This window comes from Gouania willdenowi, chromosome 8 (assembly GCF_900634775.1).
Source record: "Gouania willdenowi chromosome 8, fGouWil2.1, whole genome shotgun sequence".
NCBI lineage: Eukaryota > Metazoa > Chordata > Actinopteri > Blenniiformes > Gobiesocidae > Gouania > Gouania willdenowi.
This window is the reverse complement of record NC_041051.1, coordinates 6,376,393-6,398,039: the sequence shown is the minus strand read 5'-3', so window position 1 is coordinate 6,398,039 and position 21,647 is coordinate 6,376,393. Positions and strand designations below refer to the sequence as shown.

Below are 21,647 nucleotides of genomic sequence, written 5' to 3'. Positions count from 1 at the left end.
ATGCTAGTAAACACATATATGTAGAAATGGTGTAGTATGAGATTTAGAAAGATATTTTATTTTCATGATAGTGGAACATATTTATTCATTTGTGAGTTTTTCACATTTTTATTTATTTTTATCTTAATCATAAAACTTCCTAACCACCCTTTGTATATTTAAGGAGAACATATGTTGTACTACTAAGGAGGATGGAGTCCTGCAGGGCTGTAAGGGCCTCGTGTGCACACATACAAACACAGTTGTTTGAAAACCGCTCACTTAAACTAATAAACACTGAACTGAGACTATGAATAAAAAGCGGAATATTAATGACTATTAATGATTAATGTGATTTAAAGTTTAGGTACTCACATTTTACAAAGACTTTAACCTTCAACTTTAGTTCATTTCAGTTGTTTGCATTGTTGATTCTCACTCTTTAGGGTGATTTACTTTTTGTATTAATGCAAAGAATCATTAGATAAATGGACACTTTATCTTTTTGGATTCTTTTGAGATTTTTAAACCAGTATTTATTTATTTATGGAAAGTTTTGTTTGTAGTTCTACTTCTCATCAGTTCCAGCAGTTTATTGCAGTGTTTATGGTCTGAGGTAATGTGATTGATGCCATATAAGGAGGAGTACAGGGATTTTTTAAAATGTTTTCTAACAATGGATATTAATAGTCACTCATCAGATGATTTTTAAGGACACTAAACACTTAAAATGCCTAAAATAACCCTGTAATTACTGAGTCTGAGACCTCCAGTAGGATAGTGTGATTTCCAAGGTTACATGATCAGGAAGCTCCAGTGATTCCCTCGGTTGGTTATTAAACATTTTCTCATAATTGTGACAACATCATTCCCTACATGTGTCCATGTTTCTCCTCAGTGCTCAGCCAAAAACCTGAAGAACATCTCGGAGCTTTTCTACTACGCCCAAAAAGCTGTTCTCCACCCGACGGGACCGCTGTACTGCCCCGAGGAGAAGGAGGTCAGTTCAAGAAATTTGTTGGTAGAAAGTTCTTTTTCATAAAAAACCTGCTGCTCACAAGGAAATCAAAGTGCATTGAAATTAGTTTAATATCTTTGAAGAAGCTGCTTTTATCTAAGGGCATCCACTTTAATTTCTCACTGATTCATAATGTTTTTTTTCTGACAGCTGAAGGCTTCGTGCATTAAGGCTTTGACAAGAATATTTAAAGTGTCCGACCTGGATAATGACGGCATCCTTAATGACAATGAGCTTAACTTCTTCCAGGTAACACCCGTGATCTTCACTTAGTTTAATAATGAGCAGCAACTAAGATCCTTCTTATTGTAAATCTGCATAAAACCACCAGAAGCAAGAACAATTACAAACGTGTTTTGGCAAAAGCTTCTAAAATCGTGCATCGTGTGTGTGTGTGTTGACAGAAAACATGTTTCAATACACCGCTGGCCCCCCAGGCCTTAGAGGACGTGAAGAACGTGGTGAGGAGGAACATGACGGATGGAGTCAAGGACAATGGACTCACACTCAAAGGTCTAAGCTCATAGTTGGTTTTTCAAACTCCAGGGGCCTCATTTATCAAATAATCTACACTAAAAATTAACGTACAACAAAAGTCAGAAAATGTGCTACTTCAAAAAAATTCTGATTTGTTAAACTGTAGCTCACCTGTATGATCTTTTTCCCTTTATAAATCACAGCCCAGCTAGAAGTTGGCTCAGGTGTATTCACTTCATATGTAGCCCTCGACACGCCCACATTCTACCATAAATGGTCAAAGGAGCTCATGAATGGTTTATGCATCAAAACGAGCTCCTGAGCTGACCAATGGGATTCTACCATCATTCGTGGCAGAAGTGACAAAGGAAAAAGAATGAAAGAATGAGGAATAGATGAGTGTGAGTGATGTGAAGGCCATAAAAAGAGGATTTATTTGGTGGTCACACTAATGGCGTAAATGAATGAAAACTAAGTTATCTACTGCAGTCGTCAGTGTGGTGTAAAATGTGACAGACTAAGACCCACACTGTCACACCTTCACAGCTGAAACTCATTATTTTGGGAAGTTTTAGGTCCACAACAGAGCTCGCGTGAGCACAGGCACAGCTTACCTCCTCCATGCTGTGCAGGTTGGTGAAGCGCACGGTGGCCATGTTTACATGATATTTAATAATAATAATTATAATTTGGAATTAGTTATTCGGAATTAAATTATTTGGAAATAAAGTGTTCTGCTTTGTGTTTACGTACATGAAAATTGTAATTCCCATTTGAGGATTACATGGAAATCCGATTTATTAGGCTTTATTCAATTATGCTTTAGGTCTGGGGGTTGGGAAGGGCTCTGATTGGACATATTTCAACTACAACATAGAAGACCACGTGAGAACTGTCTTCACTTTTTTTTATTGTAGTTTTGAAGCAGCAGTTTGACAATAACACACAGTTTAGTTTTGATCCGCGGAGCAGGAGAGAGATAGAGCAGCGGAGAAAGTAGGTAGAAGTCCGTACTTTGGTCAGTCAGAGCCAGCGGTTAATGCAACAGCTGTTCTACTTCCACTATACTGTTTATGCTTTCGTACATCCTTTTTTTTTCATTATATCTATGTATTCTAAGGCTCTTATTAAATAAATAGTCTCGGCTGGAGTCCGTGCCGCCCTGTTGCATTATGTCGTCACCATCGCGGCAAGTTGCACATGCGCAGAACGACTGGAATTAACTTAAAGCGGAATTAGGTGTTCACAAGAAAGAGGAATAATTTAATTCAGAATTAAAATCGGAAAAAACCAGCCACCTAATTCGGATTTAAATTTAATTTGGAATTAAATTTGCATTAGGAATTAAGTGTTTACAAGGTCAGTTTAAAGAGGAATTAACTTTTATTCTGAATTGTAGAGGAATTAAAGCTCTCATGTAAATGTGGCCAGGGCTTCAAATGGCTGTCAGACACAGACACTATCCATACATGGATCATGTGTTCATGCCACCGTGTAGATTATCTACAGTATGTGTTACCCCCAGGGATGTAACGATTAATCGTAAGGCAGTTAAAAATCGATTCATAGGTATCACAATTCACATCGATACTGTGAAAATTTAATTGCAGTACTTTTTTTAACCAGCAGCTATCCAGAAGTGTTGGCGGCGGGCGGAATCTGCTAATACTTTCTTTCTGGCCGCTTTCTATTTTTAAACATGTTCATAAATGATTCTTTACCCCTTTCGCACCAAAAAATATATGTAATATTACGTGAATATCTGTAAAAGTCTATTTATTAGCTCTGTCTGCTAGCATATCATCTCTTCTTCACTGCAAGATATCTGCATGCTAACCGACCACTGGGTTACCAGTGCCCTCTGCTGGTCCAAACAAATATCTGCCCTAAATACTGTGAATTAAAATAAGTCAAATTGTTGAGGCACAAAATACATTTTCAGTTGCACTTTTAAAAAGAACTATTATGCAGTTTTGCATTGTTTACTATAGAACCAGAATTTAAATTAATAGGCTTCTTCTTCATTTGGATTATTCCTTTATTTATTTATTTCATTCAAGATTTATTTTTTGTTAAATTGCATTGTTTTGAATAGTTTATCAAGGGATTATTTTACAATGAAAAAAAAGGAAAACGGTATAGTTTTTTATAGTTTTTTCCCCCAGAAAAATAAAGGAATATTTTTCAGTCATCATTTTTCTACAGTCCTATTTTGTAAAATAAATTGTGAGAGAATCGTATCGTGAATCGAATCGTATCGGGAGTTGAGTGAATCGTTACATCTCTAGTTACCCCAGACTTCAATGCAATAAGATATGTATGACACGATCACTGAGCCATAAGTAATATGAACATTTAAATCCATCACCTATCAACTCACTGTTCACATCTATAACACAGCAGGCTGGGTATGATTATGTGGATCTATAGCTCTGATATGTTAACACATTCATTGTATGATATGAATCTTGCTTCAATTTGCATCGACAATGTTGTTTCCCCACGTCTCCAAAGTGTCAGTGCGCCAGGTTCAGAGCTAGCACACCAGGACGTATATTCTAATGCTGCGTTTGTTTTTATAAATCACAATCTTTTCTTGAGAAGTGGCCGACGGCACTTTCAAACCCAGTTTTTTGCGTAAGCAATTCCAGTGTATTTGCTTCCCATCTCTGATTGTTCCTTCCTGATGTCCTTGACTCTTCTCATTCCTCAGGATTCTTGTTCCTGCACACACTGTTTATACAGAGAGGCCGACATGAAACCACGTGGACAGTGCTGAGGAGGTTTGGTTATGACGATGACCTGGAGCTTACACAGGAGTATCTGTTCCCATTGTGAGTGCACACTTTGGTTGTTGTGTGTAGTTATTTCCCAAATGACACACATCAGAAACAAACAAGAGGTTTTTGTGACTTTTTTGTGTCTTTTTTATTTTGGTCTTTCTGGACTGAAACTATCACTGCTTGACACAACATGCTGTTAAATCCTAAAAAGTTGCAACACATTTTCTTACTTTTGCTGACATTACCTTTTTTGTCTATTCTATTTCACTTTATATTTATATTTGACTTTCTATCTTTTCTACCTTGTACATATTTATATTTAACTTATTACTTTTTAAATTATTATAATTATTGTTACTATACTTTTCTCTTTATTTGTTGTCTGTTCTTGTTTTTTTGTGGCATCCAGTGTGGCGAGCAAATTTCATTGTACAGGAAAACACGTTTCTTTACTGTGTACATGACAATAAACACTTTGAATCTTTGAATCTTCTCTTGTTGCAGGATAAAGATCCCAGCAGACTGTACGACGGAGCTGAACCACAACGCTTACCTCTTTCTCCAGAGTGTCTTTGACAAACACGACAAAGTATGCTCCTGTGAACTTTATCTATCTACCCTATGTTGAGAAACTTTGCATACATACCATATGTTTATTTTTCTTATAACTAAGTTCTTAACCTCATAGCATCCACTGGATTTGTTGTGATGTTAAAAGAGAAGCTTCCTGATTGGCCACGGTTACATGATGGTTTTTAATTCGGAATTAGTTATTTAAAATTAAATCATTTGGAATTAAAGTGTTCTGCTTTGTGTTTACATGGAAATTGTAATTCCAGAACTGAGGTTTACATGGAAACCTGGTTAATTCTGCTTTAGGTGTGGGGAGTTGGGAAGGCTCTGATTAGACAGGGGGTGAACACGTCTATCGGGAGAAACACACAACAAACCTTTTATTGTTGACTATAACACAGAAAACCACACATGATAACTGTTTTCACCTTTATTTTGATTGTAGTTTTGAAGCAACAGCTCGACAATAACACACGGTTTCAGTTTGGACCGTGGAACGGAAGGCGATAGAAACTAATCACCGGTAAACAAAGCCCAGTAAAAGTCTGGAATAAAAAGTTGCTCCCTGGTAAAGACAGTAGCTATAACAACAGGTAAAATGATAAACTGATTATATTACAGCCTGTGAATGCAGTACGGGGACGCATTTACTCTGCCTCCGGGTCCGAGTGCCTGCTGTCCGGTGAAGCCTGTTCCATTTACCGAGGTCTTTGTGTGTTTAATAAGTCTGTGTGTGTCCGTGTGAAAGTCTGCACGTTTATGCCTCCGTCCATCCACTCTTTTCATTATATCCATGTCTTTTAAGGCTCTTATAAAATAGTCTAGGCTGGAGTCCGGTCCGCTGCCATCTTGGATTATGTCGTCACCAACGCAAGTCGTCAAGCGCAAAACGATTCGAATGAAGTTAAAGCTGCTTTAACCAAGTTAAGTGCTTACAAGAAAGAGGAATGATCTAATTCGGAATTAAAAACGGAATAAACCAGCCACCTAAATTGTAATTAACTTTAATTTCAAATTAAATTAGCATTAGGAATTATGTGTTTACAAGGTCAGGTTAAAGAGGAATTAACTTTTATTCCGCTTTAAAGAGGAATTGAAGCTCCCATGTAAACGTGGCCAATGTAACAAAGCACTTACACAAACAATCATCATTTGATCCTACTATATAAATTGATTTAAAAAAATAGGTTCCTCTGAGTCTCACGTGAATTTACTTTTTTTTTCTTCTTTTAAAAAAAAAAAAAAAAAATGAAACAATAATTCAGGACCGGGACTGTGCGCTGTCGCCAGAGGAGGTGAAGGACTTGTTCAAAGTGTTTCCCTACATGCCCTGGGGTCCAGACGTCAACAACACAGTTTGTACCAATGATGACGGATGGATCACATACCAGGGATACCTCTCACAGTGGACGTGAGTGTGCAGCACATCTATTTATACACACAGACGTTGATAATCGTATTATAAATGGCTACTGAAGCTGTCTTCTAGCTGGCTGACTCCCATGTGACGTCCCTCATGCTTTTTCTCACAGGTTAACAACATATCTAGATGTGCAGAGGAGTTTGGAGTATTTAGGTTACCTTGGATATTCCATCATCTATGAGCAAGAATCCCAAGCAGCAGCCATTACCGGTGAGAGATCACTGCTCTGTTTATCGTTCTTTGTAATGCTGAGAAGTATACCATGTGAATCCAAACAAATGTCTCCATGCTTCGTTTCCTATGCTTTCAGTGACACGTAACAAGCGCATCGACCTGCAGAAGAAACAAACGCAGCGCAGCGTCTTTCGATGCAACGTTTTGGGTGCACGAGACAGCGGTAAAAGTGGCTTCCTTCAAGCTTTCCTCGGCAGAAACCTGCAGGTCAGTGAAAAACACAGAAGCTCATTTTATCCAGACTGAAATCAAAACCTTTCTATACTCCAAAGATTTATTTTTAATTTACAGTAATTATGCATTCAGATAAAATGTGCAATTATTTTAACATTTTATCAAAAAAAAAAATCAGTAACATCCATATACTATTTTGCAATGAAACTTTACAAACTCAAAATAGGGCTGGGCAATATGGACCAAAACTCTAGGCCTGTACGACACATCGACAACGTCGACTAGGTTCTAAAAAATTGTCGACGTCAAATTCGGAAGTCGACGCATCGCCACGCCTACGCGCCACATGCACGTGAGTGACCAAAACAAACCAGCATGGAGGATGAAACTCCGTCTCCAACCACCTCTCAGGCTCAGAAGCCTGCCCTCCCAAGCTCTACATGTTACCAAAACACAACCCGCCGCCCTTCATCAAAGGTGTGGGAATACTTTAAATGCAGCCATAAGGTATAGTTATTTGCAGTCGTTGCACAATGGAGCTGGCATATCACACGAGGACAACTTCCATGTGGGAGCATTTGATGCGGAGGCATCTCATTGTAACTCGTGATGCCAGAGCACAGAAGTAAGTAACGTTACTATCACTAGGCCTGGGTCAATAATCGATAAATCAATTTACTGGACGGTAAATAAAAGGAACTCGGTAAGTTTGCCGGCCTCAGTATATTGCCATATTCATACGTATTTGGCGGCACGCCTTACGGCTGCGGCTGCAGAGGTTAGTATTAGCAATGGATATTAAACAGATAACTCAGACAGTGGTATACTATTACTCTAAAATAGTATACCACCGCCAGGCAGTCTTAGATTTAGGTAAATCAAACCGTTATAGCCCGGTAGATGCGGCAACTCAGGACCTACTACGTAGCTTCGTATTGCTACACCGGCTACACCCAGCGGCCTGTAAAGCAGCGGAGCCTCTTATCTGCGGTGTCCGCCAGCGGAGGAGACGTAAGCGGTGTGATCGGAAGTAGAAGCGGGGATGCCAAGCGGGGCTAGCAACCAAGCTAAGTCTAAGTATTTTGTTTTCCTCGCCTTTCACCTCCAAACAGTCTGGATGACAATGGGGTCCACCCTCAGCACCTACATGTTTGTTCCATAGCGGAATGAACGGAGTAAACCAGAAACTATTTGGTCCATTCTATATGGTTTAAGACTGAATGAAAATGGAACAGAATGAAATGGGGTGGTGGGGTTGCTAGCATTGTTTACAAAGGTTCTAACTGGATTGGAAGTGGTACCTGTTAAGGAATGTACAACTATATACCTCTGTGCCTCAATGTTCCATATTTATTGCAAATGCATTTTTGTTTTTTGCGAGAGACTTGATAAACCATTTTATTTATTGCTTTGGTTATGTGTGGTTTTACATTTGAGGTGTTTTTTTTTTAAACAAAGACAGGGTTTATTTTATTGTTTTTGTTTGTGATATTTATTAAAGTGCAATTTTTTGCTAACAGAGACGGAGTCCATTTCATTTTAATTGTTAATTTTATTTGTTTAAAATATTTAAAAATTCTTGACATTCCAATTACAATGGTAAAAAAATACTAATGAGAAATACAAGTTGATTGCTTTTGAAAGGGTGTACTTGCATTACTATTATTATATGTTATCATTATATTAGTGGTGAATTTGGTCTAAAAAAATTGACAATAATATTGTTTATCAGCAATAATTTGTGGGACAATATATCGTCCAGCAAAAACTGTTATCGGCCCAGGCCTAACTTTCGCCAAAGTTTGCTAAATTAATTTCACATTTGTGTATATATACCACCAACATTGCTGTGGGACAATAAATACTATGTCTATGTATTGTATTGTGCAATGTGAGCTCTGCGCACTTCGGTAGTGCTAACTAACTGTTTGTGTTTGGTTACAGTTAGTAGCTGGTAGCTAAACAGCTGTGTTTAGCTAACGTTAGCTAAAAATAGCATATAATGCTGGCATGAATGGACGGTGGCTAACATACAGTTAATAGAACACAGCTATCTAGACACAAACACCACCAAAGTGTAGAGCTGCTGGCTACGGTAGCAAGCAGATTGTAGTAACATTAGACGTATCTGTTGAACCTTACATTTGACAATTTATGATTTGCGTTAGCTCAATCGTGCTGTGGTCGTTTCCGAGTGAAACACAATATTAGACTGACGTTTGCCAGCTTAGTATCATGATTCACTACACGAAAGTTAGTTCACCAATGAATGTCAACTAACGCATAACACTGACAGGCCTTCCATTTTTTATAACACTGCTTTTATTTTGTGTTAAACAGAAGATGTTTGGCTTTGGAAAAGCGTTGTATAATAAAAAGTAATTTATTAAGATTTTTTTGGTATTTATTTGATATTTTATGGTTTTTATTAATCGTGCAACAGAAAAATAATTATGAGATTAATCGTCTAATTAGTCGTTAGAATAGTCGACTATTCGATAAAATAATCGCCCGAATAATCATTTTAAAAATATTCATTTACCCCCAGCCCTACAAAACTCACATCTCAATATTCTTTCTCAAAATGGCGATTAAAAAAATTATATAAATCAATATATTTTGTAACTCTATAAAGTCTGACCAGAAAGATAATTCTGGGTTAAATTTGCTGATGCAAAATGTCCCACAGGCACATTAATTTATAACCAGCTGCACAATATGTGCCACTTTTGGCCTTTTCTCCGATATAAAGCAGTGGTTCTCAAACCTTTCAGCCCATGACACCCAAAGTAAAGGTGCGAGAGACCAGGAACCCCCACTGTAACTGAAGGTGGTTGAACACAGACGTGAACATTGAAGAACAGTCATGTGGAGACAGGGCCATCTATAAGGGGGAATAAAGGGAGAGATTTTTGGGGCTCATCCATAAAGTCAGCAAAATGATGGTCCATTGTTCTATGAATCTGTTATAACTACATTTATTTATTTATCTGAATAATATCCACTGTTATCCATGAAGTTTAGTATTATTTGCGCCGTAGGTTATAGTCATCTTAAAGATGTAAATTCGTTTTTTTTTTAATCAGAAATAAAATTGGTTAAAAGTGACCAAAATCGAAAACCACAGAAATTGGTTAAAGTTGCAGATTAGAGTGGCCAAAAACAGGACAGAAAAAGTGGTAAAAAGGGTTCAAACAGTCGATATTGGCTTAAAAGTGTCAGAAATTTGGGGAGGGGGGGATTGGGGTAATGTAATTTAAAAAGTAGGAACGATTAGTTTAAACTAGCAAATAATGGGCATGACAAATCATGAATGTGGTTAAATTGGCAAAAATAAGTGTGAGTGAGTTCTGTAGTGTAGCTTGTTTAGGGGAAGGTCTGGGTTAGGACGCACTCAGAAATTCATCTGTGTTTTTCATGTTGTTTTGAGAAGTACTGAAAGCGGCGACTCCTCAGGCGAGTATTTTAGTACAAAATAAACTATAAAATAATATTGTTTTAGGCAATATTGTAATTTTCTATATCGCCAAAAGAGAAATGTCGATATATCTTGAATCTCGATATATTGTCCAGGCATAATTTGCAATATGGTTTGTTTTCCGTCCAGCGACAGAGGCGGATCAGAGAAGAGCACAAGTCGTTGTACGCCATGAGCACCACCTACGTCTACGGGCAGGAGAAATACCTACTGGTGAGAGACGCTCCACTCGGCCGATATCATCAGCCGCTCTGTGAACTAGTGTAACCTCAGTTTGTCTTTGTCTACAAGCTCCACGAGGTGATGCCAGACTTTGACTTCTTGTCAGAGGTGGACTTGGCGTGTGACGTTGTGTGTCTGGTATACGACGTCAACAACCCCAGTTCTTTTGAGTATTGTGCTAAAGTGTACAAGGTACGAGAATCACTCTAAAAACAAGCCTGTTCCTCATGCCTCTGTCCTTTATTCTAACTGCTGATGTTTGTCTGTGTGGAGCAGCAACACTTCATCGACAGCAAGACGCCGTGTGTGCTGATCGCCGCTAAGTCCGACCTGCACGAGGTCCGACAGCACTACGGTCTCTCTCCACACGACTTCTGCCGTAAACACAAGCTGCAGCCGCCTCAGCCGTTCACCTGCAACACGACCGAAGTGCCCAGCAAAGACCTGTACACCCGACTCACCACAATGGCCATGTATCCGTGAGTGTCCACCCTCTATGCTTTATCATCAGCACTTTTCAAACACGTTTTTCTATGAAATCATTTGAAAGTAAAATGCAACTACTGTAATTTCCGGACTGTAAAGCGCACTGGTTTATTGGCATATAAAGGTCATCACATAGGCTGCACTCTATTAACTGATGAGGATGCCCTTTAAAGTCCCAGTAAAGCAGAAATAAATGTGTGTTATGAGTTTGTCACACCACAGAAACATGTGTCATTGACCACTGAGCCAAATTTGAAAGATGAAAAAAATCGTTAAGTATATAAAATTAGGTCTCAAAATCATGGAGAAAAAAAAGCACTTCTCTCTGCTCTGAGATGCTGGGGGGGTGTCAGTTAAAGGTGCTTGAACCACGCCCACACGCGGGAAGGACACCGCCTCCTTAATGTGTCTATGGGAGAGAGCAGTGTGAAAGCGGCTCCATCGTCAATAGTGCCGCCAAAAGTGCTCAGATCGGGCCAAACGAGGTATCAGCCGAAAGGTCTGCTCTGCCCAAGTCTGAGTATGTGCATCCCTCCTTGGTAGAGTAAAAAACTGCGCCCACTAGAGGCGAAAAACAAATTTAATTGAAAATATGGCACGAGCCCGAGTCCTAATAAGTGTTTTTTCAGCTAGAGGCCAAATTGCGCCCACTCGAGGCCGTGGAACTTTGGTGTGCTTCAGCAGCAGGTTCGGGTTTATGCTAACGAGGGCTCCGTTACGTAACATAGCTATGATTTCTGACCCGCCCATTAAATCCTGAACACAGAAATTTGCAACACAGTTTGTGAAGCCGAGCTCCACAATTAAATTATAAATGGTTAAATGGCTTTTTCCATGTTTTAAGGAATACATTTATGACCTATTTAATGTGTTTAGATGAAAATGTCAGAATTTACTTTACACGGACTTTAAACCAGGGTTCTCACCAGGAATTTTTCACAGCACGCTATTATAATTTTATAACAGTAACTAAAACGTTAGAGTAAATCTTAGAAATCCTAAGTACTTAAAGAAGATAACTAAAATTCTCGGACTGAAATAAGTAACTTTTAATAGTATTATATTTGTCATTACAAGCTACCGGCAATATGTAGAGTTGTGTGTGTGTGTGTGTGTGTGTGCGTGCATGTGCGTGTGCGCGTGTGCGCGTGTGCGTGCGTGCGTGCGCGTTGTTTTTGTATAGTGGTGGAAAACAAAAAAGGCATTTTTGTGTGTTTTTTCCGCAGCTACGCAAGTCTTCGCTGCATGTGCGCCTGCAACAGGTGCTCGTATTGCCTGTGTCACAACCTCCTCAAGTTGGAGTTGCTGCGCAGCATTAAGGCCCAAATCCGCAGGCTCGTTCTCAGCAGGTTCAAACATAGAATCAACCATAGTAGTTAGCATAGATAGACACCCCCACCCCCCACCCCCCTCGCTGTGTTACTTATCATCAGGTTGGTGGCTCAGGAGGATCACAGCTCGCTAACATTAGAAGTGATTAGCTGTTGCTCCTTCAGTCTTCACTAACAGGTCAGCTTTACTCTGCATATCCACTGCAGGGGAAAAATTATTTACACTGTTCAGGTACAAGTCAGCACAAAAAAACAAGTCATTAAAAAAAAATTGATGAGGGTTAAATCATTGTATTTAGAGGTGAAGTTAATAACACTTACATAAGACACCTAATTATATTCTCCTTATAGCATTGCAAACAGAGACAAATAAAAACGAGTTTCGTTTTTATTTGTCGATAAAAAGATAATTGTATTTTTGTTTTTAAAAAATGAATTAGTCATAGTCTAGTTTTTGTCACTTTAAAAGATGTAGTCGACAAAAACTGACAAAAACCTTTAGTTGACAAAAATAACACTACTTTTACAACTATCAGACAACATTTTGTACATAAGCAAGTTTTATAAATGAGGCCAATGCGTAAATGTTTCCCTGGCATTAGCTCCTGTTGTTTGTTCAGTCTGCAGTGGTTGGAAATGAAAGGAAAGTGTCCCAGTCACTGCTCTGTGTGATCAGTGAAGCTTCTGTTATTTAAATTATTACAAGAGTTAATGCTGATGAAAACACACAGTGGATGTTGGGCTATTGTTTCTGATGGGAAAATGACCTACATTACATAGGCAGGTGGTCATTAAATGTTGTTTAGGGCTACAACGATTTTATTACTGGAGTAAAAATGTATCTAAAGATCTAATTAGTAAAACAATTGGACACAATTCAACTCATTACATTTTCAGTGAGCTGAGCTGTCGCTGTGATTGACCACCTTTTGGTGGGTTGTTTTAGAGCACATGTGTCAAACTCAAGGTCTGGGGGCCAAATACGGCCTTTCAGAGCATCTGATTCAGGCCGCCGGAGGAAGTGAAAATGACAGAGAAAACACGAATCATTGTGTAAATTAGTTTACTGTAGTTTTTCTCAAATTATTACACAAAATCTCCCCAAATTAAATAAAATGGGTCAAAAAATAAATACATCAAAGGGCATTTAAGTATCTGTCACTTATTGCTTAGATATTGTTGGTGCCTTCTATACTTTGTCTAATTTATAACTGGAAGTGCAAGCTTGGCCACATTAAATGTTGAAATTGTTTGTTTTGCCACCTAAAACATGTGGCCCACTTATGATCGAACTGGTTTGTATTTGGCCCTCATCAATATCTAAGCTGTGGGGTGTTGTAGTGACCAACTGTGCCCTGAAGATGGCAGCAGTGCACCTTTAGATGAGAGATTAGCCACTGATGCTACCCAGCAAATGAGGAAGAAGCAGGAACGAGTGAGATTATGGCGCTACAGAGTGATATTGTGACGTATCCAGCAGCTCACAGCTCCACATACTGACACAGAACATGTGTGGACCTGAGTGGATTATTGATAATGTTGAGATGGTGAGATAAAACCATCAACTAACCGGGCCAAACGGGTCTTCCCTGCGTGTCGGGAGGATGGGGGGGTACAAAATACCCCCAGCCTGTGAGCCAGATAGCCAAATAATAGGTGACACGTAGGAGGTAGCAGCGCACCTTTGGATGAGAGATCATCTGTGCTCAGCAGAGCTAAGCGGGAGAGGAGGAAAGGCGTTTATGAGACAGAAAATGGCGCTACCTATGAGGGTTGACGTTCCCAGCAGCGCACACTGGACCAGAGCATGTGTGGAACTCATGGATAGTGTGGCGATGGTGAGATTAAACGATAAAAAGAACGGGGAACGCAGTGACACTCTGCATGTCCGGGAGGAAGAGGAAGTTGCGTGTGTGCAGACTGATGGGAGAGAAACTTGGAGAAACGCCAAAATACAGTAAGAAATCCATTCAACTCTGACCAATAGCAAAATAATAGTTTTGCCATCAAAAGCCTGGTCTCAGTGTTTTTTTTTTTTGTTTGTTTTATATAAGGAAACAATGTTCAGATGTTAGAGTTGTCACTAAAGCAAAAAAAATGGCCTTAAAGTCACTGACAGGGTTTTTTTTTAACAAAAAGGTTTTTTTCTCAGCTTTTTGCTCTGAAACTGAAGATTTGTGTAAAACTTGCTCTATTCAACGGCTGATTACAAAAGAACAAAACGAGCTAGAAACAAATTATTTTTTTCTTGATGAAAGTAGAGGCTTCAATCTTTTAGAATCCGGTGTCAGATTTTAGATAGTCATAGTAGAAAATATTCTGTGGGTCTTTAAAATCAGTCAAAATGCACAAAAACGGCTGGCACTGAGGGCGGTAGAAAATTTTAAAATGGCTGGCACTGAATGAGTTAATTTGTTCTAAGAACCCCAACAACATAGTATTTGAGGGAAAAAAAAGCAAGTTTCCCCAAACACGCCTGTTTTAGAGAGTTTTAGCCTCTGAAAAGTCAATTTGTGGAGTGGTGGCCTAGTGGTTAAGGACACTGGCCTTGGTTCAAGCCTCATCTGGGCCATCACTGTGGGACGTTGAGCTCCCCAGGTGTCGCAAAATGGCTGCCGACTGCTCCCCAGGGATGGGTTAAATTGCAGAGGACAAATTTCAATATATGTGTAACAATATATAAATTGGGCTTAAAGCCCAATTTAATAATTTCTGAGCAGTTCTAAAAACAGGCTCTTTTGGAGCCTGTTTTTATTCATGAGCACAGCGAGTCATAAGACAGACTTTATGACTCGCTCTTGCGAGGGAGATCAGAGATCACCAAAGTGATTTTAATTTGCTGTCCACACACTGTTGTTATTGTTGTAAAACACTTGGCTATTTAAGTGGCTATTGTGATTGTGAGTCCGTCTCAGCGCGTCGGCTGTGTGTTTATCACAGCAGCAGCAGTGGAGTCATTCAACTGCTTCAAACGTTCACGGAGTGTTAAACTGCTGAGTCACTTTCTTCTCCTCCTCATCTCTATTAACTACAGGAATAGTGCATTTAAGGTGATAATCATTTGTTTTGTCCAACCGCTGCATTGCATTGTGTCACCAACACATCATATCAAGTCAAAGGTTTAAGAAGGAGAAATAACGGGTACTAAAAATGGAACTGCTCCCTGGGTGCTACACCGTGGCTGCCCATTGCTCCTCAGGGAGGGGTTAAATGCAGAGAACACATTTTATGTTTGTAGATTTACTTATATGACAATAAAGTATAATACATATTCTATATTAAACCACAGTGTTTGTTTTAGCTGTGAGGTAGTTTGAGAGGGAGGAGCTCACATTCTTATTGGGTAGGAGGAGCCAGGATTGTCAGGAGGAGGAGTTTCCTCTAGGTGACATCAAGTAGTGAGAAAAATCCAACTCACTTGTTTGGAGCTGGCTTTTTACAAAATGTGGAATAACAAGGGAGAGAAAACAGAACTTTTTCAACTTTGGCCCTCTGACTTAGGCTTAAGGGATGTACAGTATATCACTGTAGCAAAACCATTATAAAGTGAATTTGTCATAATACCGCCCCTTTAAATCTAGCTTTGCTGCAGCTCGGTAGGAAATCTCCACTGGTACATTTGTCACTGTTACTTATTTATAATAATAGAAAAAGTAAATCCCACGGACTAACCTGCAGTCGTGACCAACTTACTGTGCGATGTGTTGCTTTTTGCTGCAGGACGAGCTGTGCTTTGTACATTCTGACACAGAGACGTGTGTTCACACTGTGGCAGCTAATGCAGCGACTGCTAAACAGGGAGGTACCAATGTGTCTGTGGAAGACCAGCAATGCATGTCTGGATAACAACTCCCACTTTTTATTTACAACAGTTATTGCTAACATAACACACAGTGTAAAACAAAGGACCATTCAAACGTTTTCTCTGTCAGGTACTCAAAACATAACTGTACCACCAGTGTCTTTTATTTATTAGGTTTTTTAGAATTGATAAGTTGTTTTTTTTTTTTTTTTAAACTTAACAATGAAATGTACCCAAAGGAGATGAAAAATGGTCTAATAATGTTTAAGTCTGCATGAGTTTGCAAAGAAAAGCTTTTGTTTTGTTTTGATTCAGTTATCATTTAAAAAAAAAGAATGATCAACCTAAAATATAAAAATTGACACTTTTGATGTATATTGTATGTATATAATGAGTAATAACTGGTCAAAAGTTAAAGTGTAGGTGCACTCTAAAACTGCTGAATACATACATATATGATTAGGTATGAAGTAATGTATTTTTTTATCGTAGTCCCAGTATTTAAATTTAGTGTTTTTAGTTGTAAAATGTCAGAATGACTCTCCTCTATGGGTCGAATGCCAGCTATTGCAATTTAATTTTGATCTTGGCTAAGATAAGTGTATAAAAAAAATATGTATTTCAATTTCATTGACTAATAACAATAGTTTACAAATCAGTAAAACAACATAAAGGGAATAAAGTAAAGCAAACACAGACATCACCGTATGTTACTTCGAGGCACAGGAAACAATTCTTCATATTAAAGCAGAGTTTTTCCACCTTTATCATTATTATTCCTATAATAATTAAATTGGTTTAAGAAAAAATGAAAATTTTCAAAATTTTTATTTATGATATGGAATTTTGCCATTAATATGATGAGACTAATGGTGAAAGATATTGATTTATTTTTGTTTTCAAAGATAAAAATAACATATTTTGGCATTATTTCTATCGTGGTTTTGGTTCTGTTGTATTATTGGCTGAGGTTAGATCAGTGACGTCACTAATCGTCACTGTTGGCCCCGCCCCTCCCATAAAAGATGAGAGGAGGGACTAGGGCTGCGTCCGCATAGTCCCTCCTATAACCTTTCCTATCCACTGTTCCTTCACCCACAGAAGTTTTTAACCTCCTTTAGCCTAGGAAACACTGATGCATCTTTTATTAAAGGAGACAAGATAATGCTGACCCACAGTTCCTTGCGGCAACAACATTTAAAGGGAAACGCACTCCCGAGCGCTCACGGAAACTCAGATAAGTAAAGGAGATCATGTAAGTTACCAATGCAATAATATGCCTTGAACAACTTTAAATAAATAGTCTAAAACCATATATTATTATATGTAAGACAAATTATCAGATTATAACTGACATAAAACAGACACTCTGTGGTTCAAGATAAATGAATAAAAGACATTTTTATCCACATTATTCAACATAATTCATATTTCTGAGTAGAAGATGAGTGTGAGCAACCATTCTGAATGTGATGTTTTTTTAGTTTCACTTTTGTTCCTTGTAGCCTGGTAACCTCTTTTCATTTGATTTACATTCAAACCTTGTGTTTTTTTTTTTTAATAGATTATATAAGCAGAAAGTGTTATAAATTAGCTTCTAGTAGTACATTTTTGAAAAGTTGTAGTTTCTTCACCACAGCAGACGTCACTAACCGTGGCCGTCAGATTATTACGTCACCTAGTTGAAGTGCGTCTGATTGGCACAACAAACATGATTGCCTTTACATAACTCCTCTCCTAACACTTTTTCTTAAGCCCGTGACGTCATCCAAAGGAAAAGTGAATAGGAAAGGAGATATGATGGACTATTTGGACGCAGCCACGATTTCCTCCTCTCAGCCCTCAGTGAGCATTGATTGATAGCTCCATGTGGAACTGTGCAGCGGTGTGGGGGTGGGGCTACTGTGACTGGGCGTATCTTAACTACTCTAGGAGCCACGCCCACAATCAAGGCATTTTTTTTAATTTCCCCCGAGTGGCAGGTCGGTAAAAACCTGGGGGTGTACTTACACTTTAGATAATAAAGCAGCAGGTGTGGAGTTTGAGATGAAAAGCTACAAACTAACTGTGCTGCAGTGGATTTGCTACTGTGACATCTGACTAACATCACAATCCTTTGTCCATGCACACACAAGGCAAGGCAATGTGCTTTACGTGATAAAACATTAAATAGCTTAAAATCAATAAGAACATTCAAAGTCATCAGTAAAGTCAATTAAAAGACTCTGGCTTATGGTTATTTATTTTTAACTGTAAACATCACCTTGATCTGAAGTGCTCTGATCCCCAGAGAGATAATAATAAGACTTCCATCTTAATATTTATAATCCGTTTCCATGAACTGTGTGATTATCTGTGACGTTTTCAGTCTGATTTTGCTTTTCCTTGTCTTGTCTCTGCTGACAGGAGAGTGCATTAAATCTTTCTCCTTTCACTGTCATTTCATCCTGTTTTTTCTTCCATCCTGTAGGTGTTCCTTCTCTAATGTTTGGTTCCCACTTTTCCTCTTCCTCCTGCACGTGTTCACGCTCTGCTAACCTCACCTTTAATGTACAATGACATCTTTTGGTTCTCACATGTGCTGAGGGAGGAGGGCATGGGATTTTTAGTGCTAATTAGGCTCCACCCCCTTTTTGAGGTGTGTGTGAGTCAGGGTTGGGGTCAATTATCATTGTAATCACGTAATTGATGATTAATGGCATAATTATGATTGTAGTTTTCTAAATATTTGTAATTGTAATTGACATTCAAATTCTATGAAGATTATCAATTGTAATTAAACTCAAAACTGGGGAACCATGTTATAGTTCTATGTACAGTTCTACACATACAATCTTTAGTTAACAATTATTATTATTTCTCACATTTTACCATTTAAAAAAATAATAAAAATTCAAGGGTTAGACACCCACAACAAAAAACATTAAAAACTTTATTTTCATTAATTAGGAAGCATGACAATGTAACCAATAGATGGGAAATAAATTAGATGATAGATAAATATTTTTAAGGTATTTTATAGCTGATTTAGGACCCGTTATCATTAGAGATGCTAACAGAAAGCTAACACAAGAGGAACATTAACTTTTATTAGGTTATTTATTTCAGGCTCAGTAATTGTGATTCATTGTAATTGACTTTCTGAGGACATAATTTAATTGTAATTGGAAAAAAATGCTAGTAATTGTAATTGAACATGGGTAATTGAAAACGTAATTGTAACTGAACAATGTCACTGACCCCAACCCTGTGTGTGTGCGTGTGTGTTTATTGTTTTACCAGTTGATTTTAATCTGGGGATGATTAACAAACTAACGGCAGGTTTTGATGAGGTCATTACAAACATCTGCTAAAAATACCAAGAGTCAAAAGATAAACAACAAGGTGAGACAGAAACCATGGATACAATATTTATTTAGACTTTGTTTATTTAAATTTCCTACTGACGGATCTGTGTCACAATCTATAAATAGGTTTCCATGATTTGTTATCGATTCACTATTTAAAACTGAGTAACGATGACGAGTGTGTTGCTAATCCAACGTATTTAACAGAGTGACGTGTTGCAACACATTCATTAAAGTGACAAATAATTAATTGAAGGGTCCAATGCTGCTAACTTTATGACAACAGACGCACAAAACAATAAAACATCCACCTAAACACAAAATGACCTAAAATGACAGGAAAATAATCCGTGTACCCTTCGTTCTTTGGTTATTCCGTTTTAAAACCAAAACAAAATAACAAATAAAACAGTTGTGGTTATTTTGTTTAACAGACTTAAAATCAAAACCCAGATAAGCAGCATTTTTCTGTTTGTGAGGTATTTAGATGTTTACGGAAACTATGGACGAGAGCTTTATGTTTTAAGCTCACCACATAGAGGGGACCCACAGATGGGGGAGGACTTTTACTTTCGGACAAAACAGGAGCAACGCATAAGTCATATACAGATGAACTGATGAATTGAAACGTTAACACATAAATAAATCAAAACGAAAAATGGATGTTACAAAAAACACACACATAATATGTGATTAATGAAACCAGAGGTGGTGTAATGAATCTACTGGTGCTCCTCGTTTCTTGTCATCAAAAATGTATCACTAGATACAGGGAACATGAGCTCGGATTAGACCGTCGCGAGACGGGTTAGTGTTACCCTACTGATGATGTGTTGTTGCAATAGTAATCCTGCTATTACTATTGCGAAATTTGTGTGTACTTTTGTGTGGTTCAAAATATTATAATGTGCAAATATTTTTACTGCCCTCAAAAAAGCTGTAATTGTTTTTGCGAAAGTGTCAAATGGTAGAAGTTCTAACATCTATTGTTCCTCACACCAGCCTCACAGTTGATAGTCAGTCACCAGATTATCTGGATACTATTTGACCGTTCGCTCTGACAGAATGTGACGTGCCTTGGATCTCGCTCTAATTTTTCAGTAAATAGCCAAATATCTCACAAACAGAACAAGATTTCACCTATAATATCATATAACACAAAAAATACCGCTTTTCTGTTTTTTGTAGTTTCTGTATTTCTGTTTTGGGTTCAAGTCAGTAAAACAAAATAACCACACTGTTTATTTGTTATTTTGATTTGGTTTTAAAACAGAATAACCAAAGAACGAAGGGTACACGGATTGAAAATACACAAAACAACAATAATGACTCCAAAAATACACAAATTGACTACAAAAATTCAGAAAAGAACATTTTTAGTAACATTTCTGCTCCACTTGGTCTGATATTTGAGGGTCTCCTGTGCTGAAACCAACCGTTGATACAAAGCGTGTGTTCCTGATTTTTTGTCCCCTGTGGTCCTGACTTAGTTTAGTCCTTTTCAAACTGACCTTAGTGACTGACCGTCTGTCTCTGTCTGTCTCCCTCTCACAGACACATGGCTCAGGCTGACCTGAAGAACTCCACCTTCTGGCTGAGGGCGAGCGTCGGTGCCACTGTGTTTGCCGTGCTGGGCTTTGCCATGTACAGAGCTCTGCTTAAAACACGGTGATCAGCCCCGCCCTCCTCACTTTTTGACTCCTCCCCCCCAGAACCTGAAAGACTCTGACGAAGCTCCACCCTCGACTCTGTGAAACAAGGGAACGGAAATATTTGACAATTAGAAAACAGATGAATTTGAACAATCACCCTTTCATCGCTCGGTTTGTAAATGCTCTTGGTTTCATTGATATTTTATAAGCAGAGTTTGGATCTGTTGACATGTTTATTCTTCATCTTCTGACCCCTAAACATCAACCGAGTCACGAGTTACGCCCTTGTTTTTCTGTGTTAATTTATTAACCTGTTTTTCTGCCTGTTGCATGAAACGGATCGAGGGAATCACAGTTTTCTGTGTATTTTCTTATGTGCTGTTCTCACAGTGCAGTGTTTATGGCTCTCCTGTTTTTATTTGTCCATTATTTTATTTTTATTAACTGCTTAACATCTTTCCTCCCACTGTAAACCCGAAACTAAAAGCCCTCCTCCCCATGTTGGCCACAACCATCCATGAGCTATTGATTGGAAAAATCGGTCTGGGTGGTTTTAAACGTGTGTAATAAATGACATTTACACCTGCTCATCACGTGTTCGTTTTTGTGTGTGGACCTAATGGAGAAGTGAGCGGGTGAACGTGTTCCTCAGCCTGGGGGAACTGGAA

The 21,647-nt window shown here is 38.4% G+C and overlaps 1 protein-coding gene across 1 annotated transcript in view; it reads left to right on the top strand.

The window, feature by feature from the left end:
* The window catches only part of rhot1a (ras homolog family member T1a), a 33,550-nt gene extending 11,981 nt beyond the window's left edge, over positions 1 to 21,569 (top strand). The window contains exons 8-19 of the mRNA XM_028454757.1: positions 878 to 979; positions 1,148 to 1,246; positions 1,402 to 1,510; positions 4,188 to 4,308; positions 4,762 to 4,846; positions 6,096 to 6,241; positions 6,363 to 6,463; positions 6,564 to 6,694; positions 10,269 to 10,352; positions 10,431 to 10,553; positions 10,638 to 10,840; positions 20,882 to 21,569. Coding sequence (XP_028310558.1) covers positions 878 to 979; positions 1,148 to 1,246; positions 1,402 to 1,510; positions 4,188 to 4,308; positions 4,762 to 4,846; positions 6,096 to 6,241; positions 6,363 to 6,463; positions 6,564 to 6,694; positions 10,269 to 10,352; positions 10,431 to 10,553; positions 10,638 to 10,840; positions 20,882 to 20,999 — 1,422 coding nt within the window. The 3' untranslated portion in view covers positions 21,000 to 21,569. The remainder of the gene's footprint in view (positions 1 to 877; positions 980 to 1,147; positions 1,247 to 1,401; positions 1,511 to 4,187; positions 4,309 to 4,761; positions 4,847 to 6,095; positions 6,242 to 6,362; positions 6,464 to 6,563; positions 6,695 to 10,268; positions 10,353 to 10,430; positions 10,554 to 10,637; positions 10,841 to 20,881) is intronic.
* Positions 21,570 to 21,647: the final 78 nt, after the last annotated feature.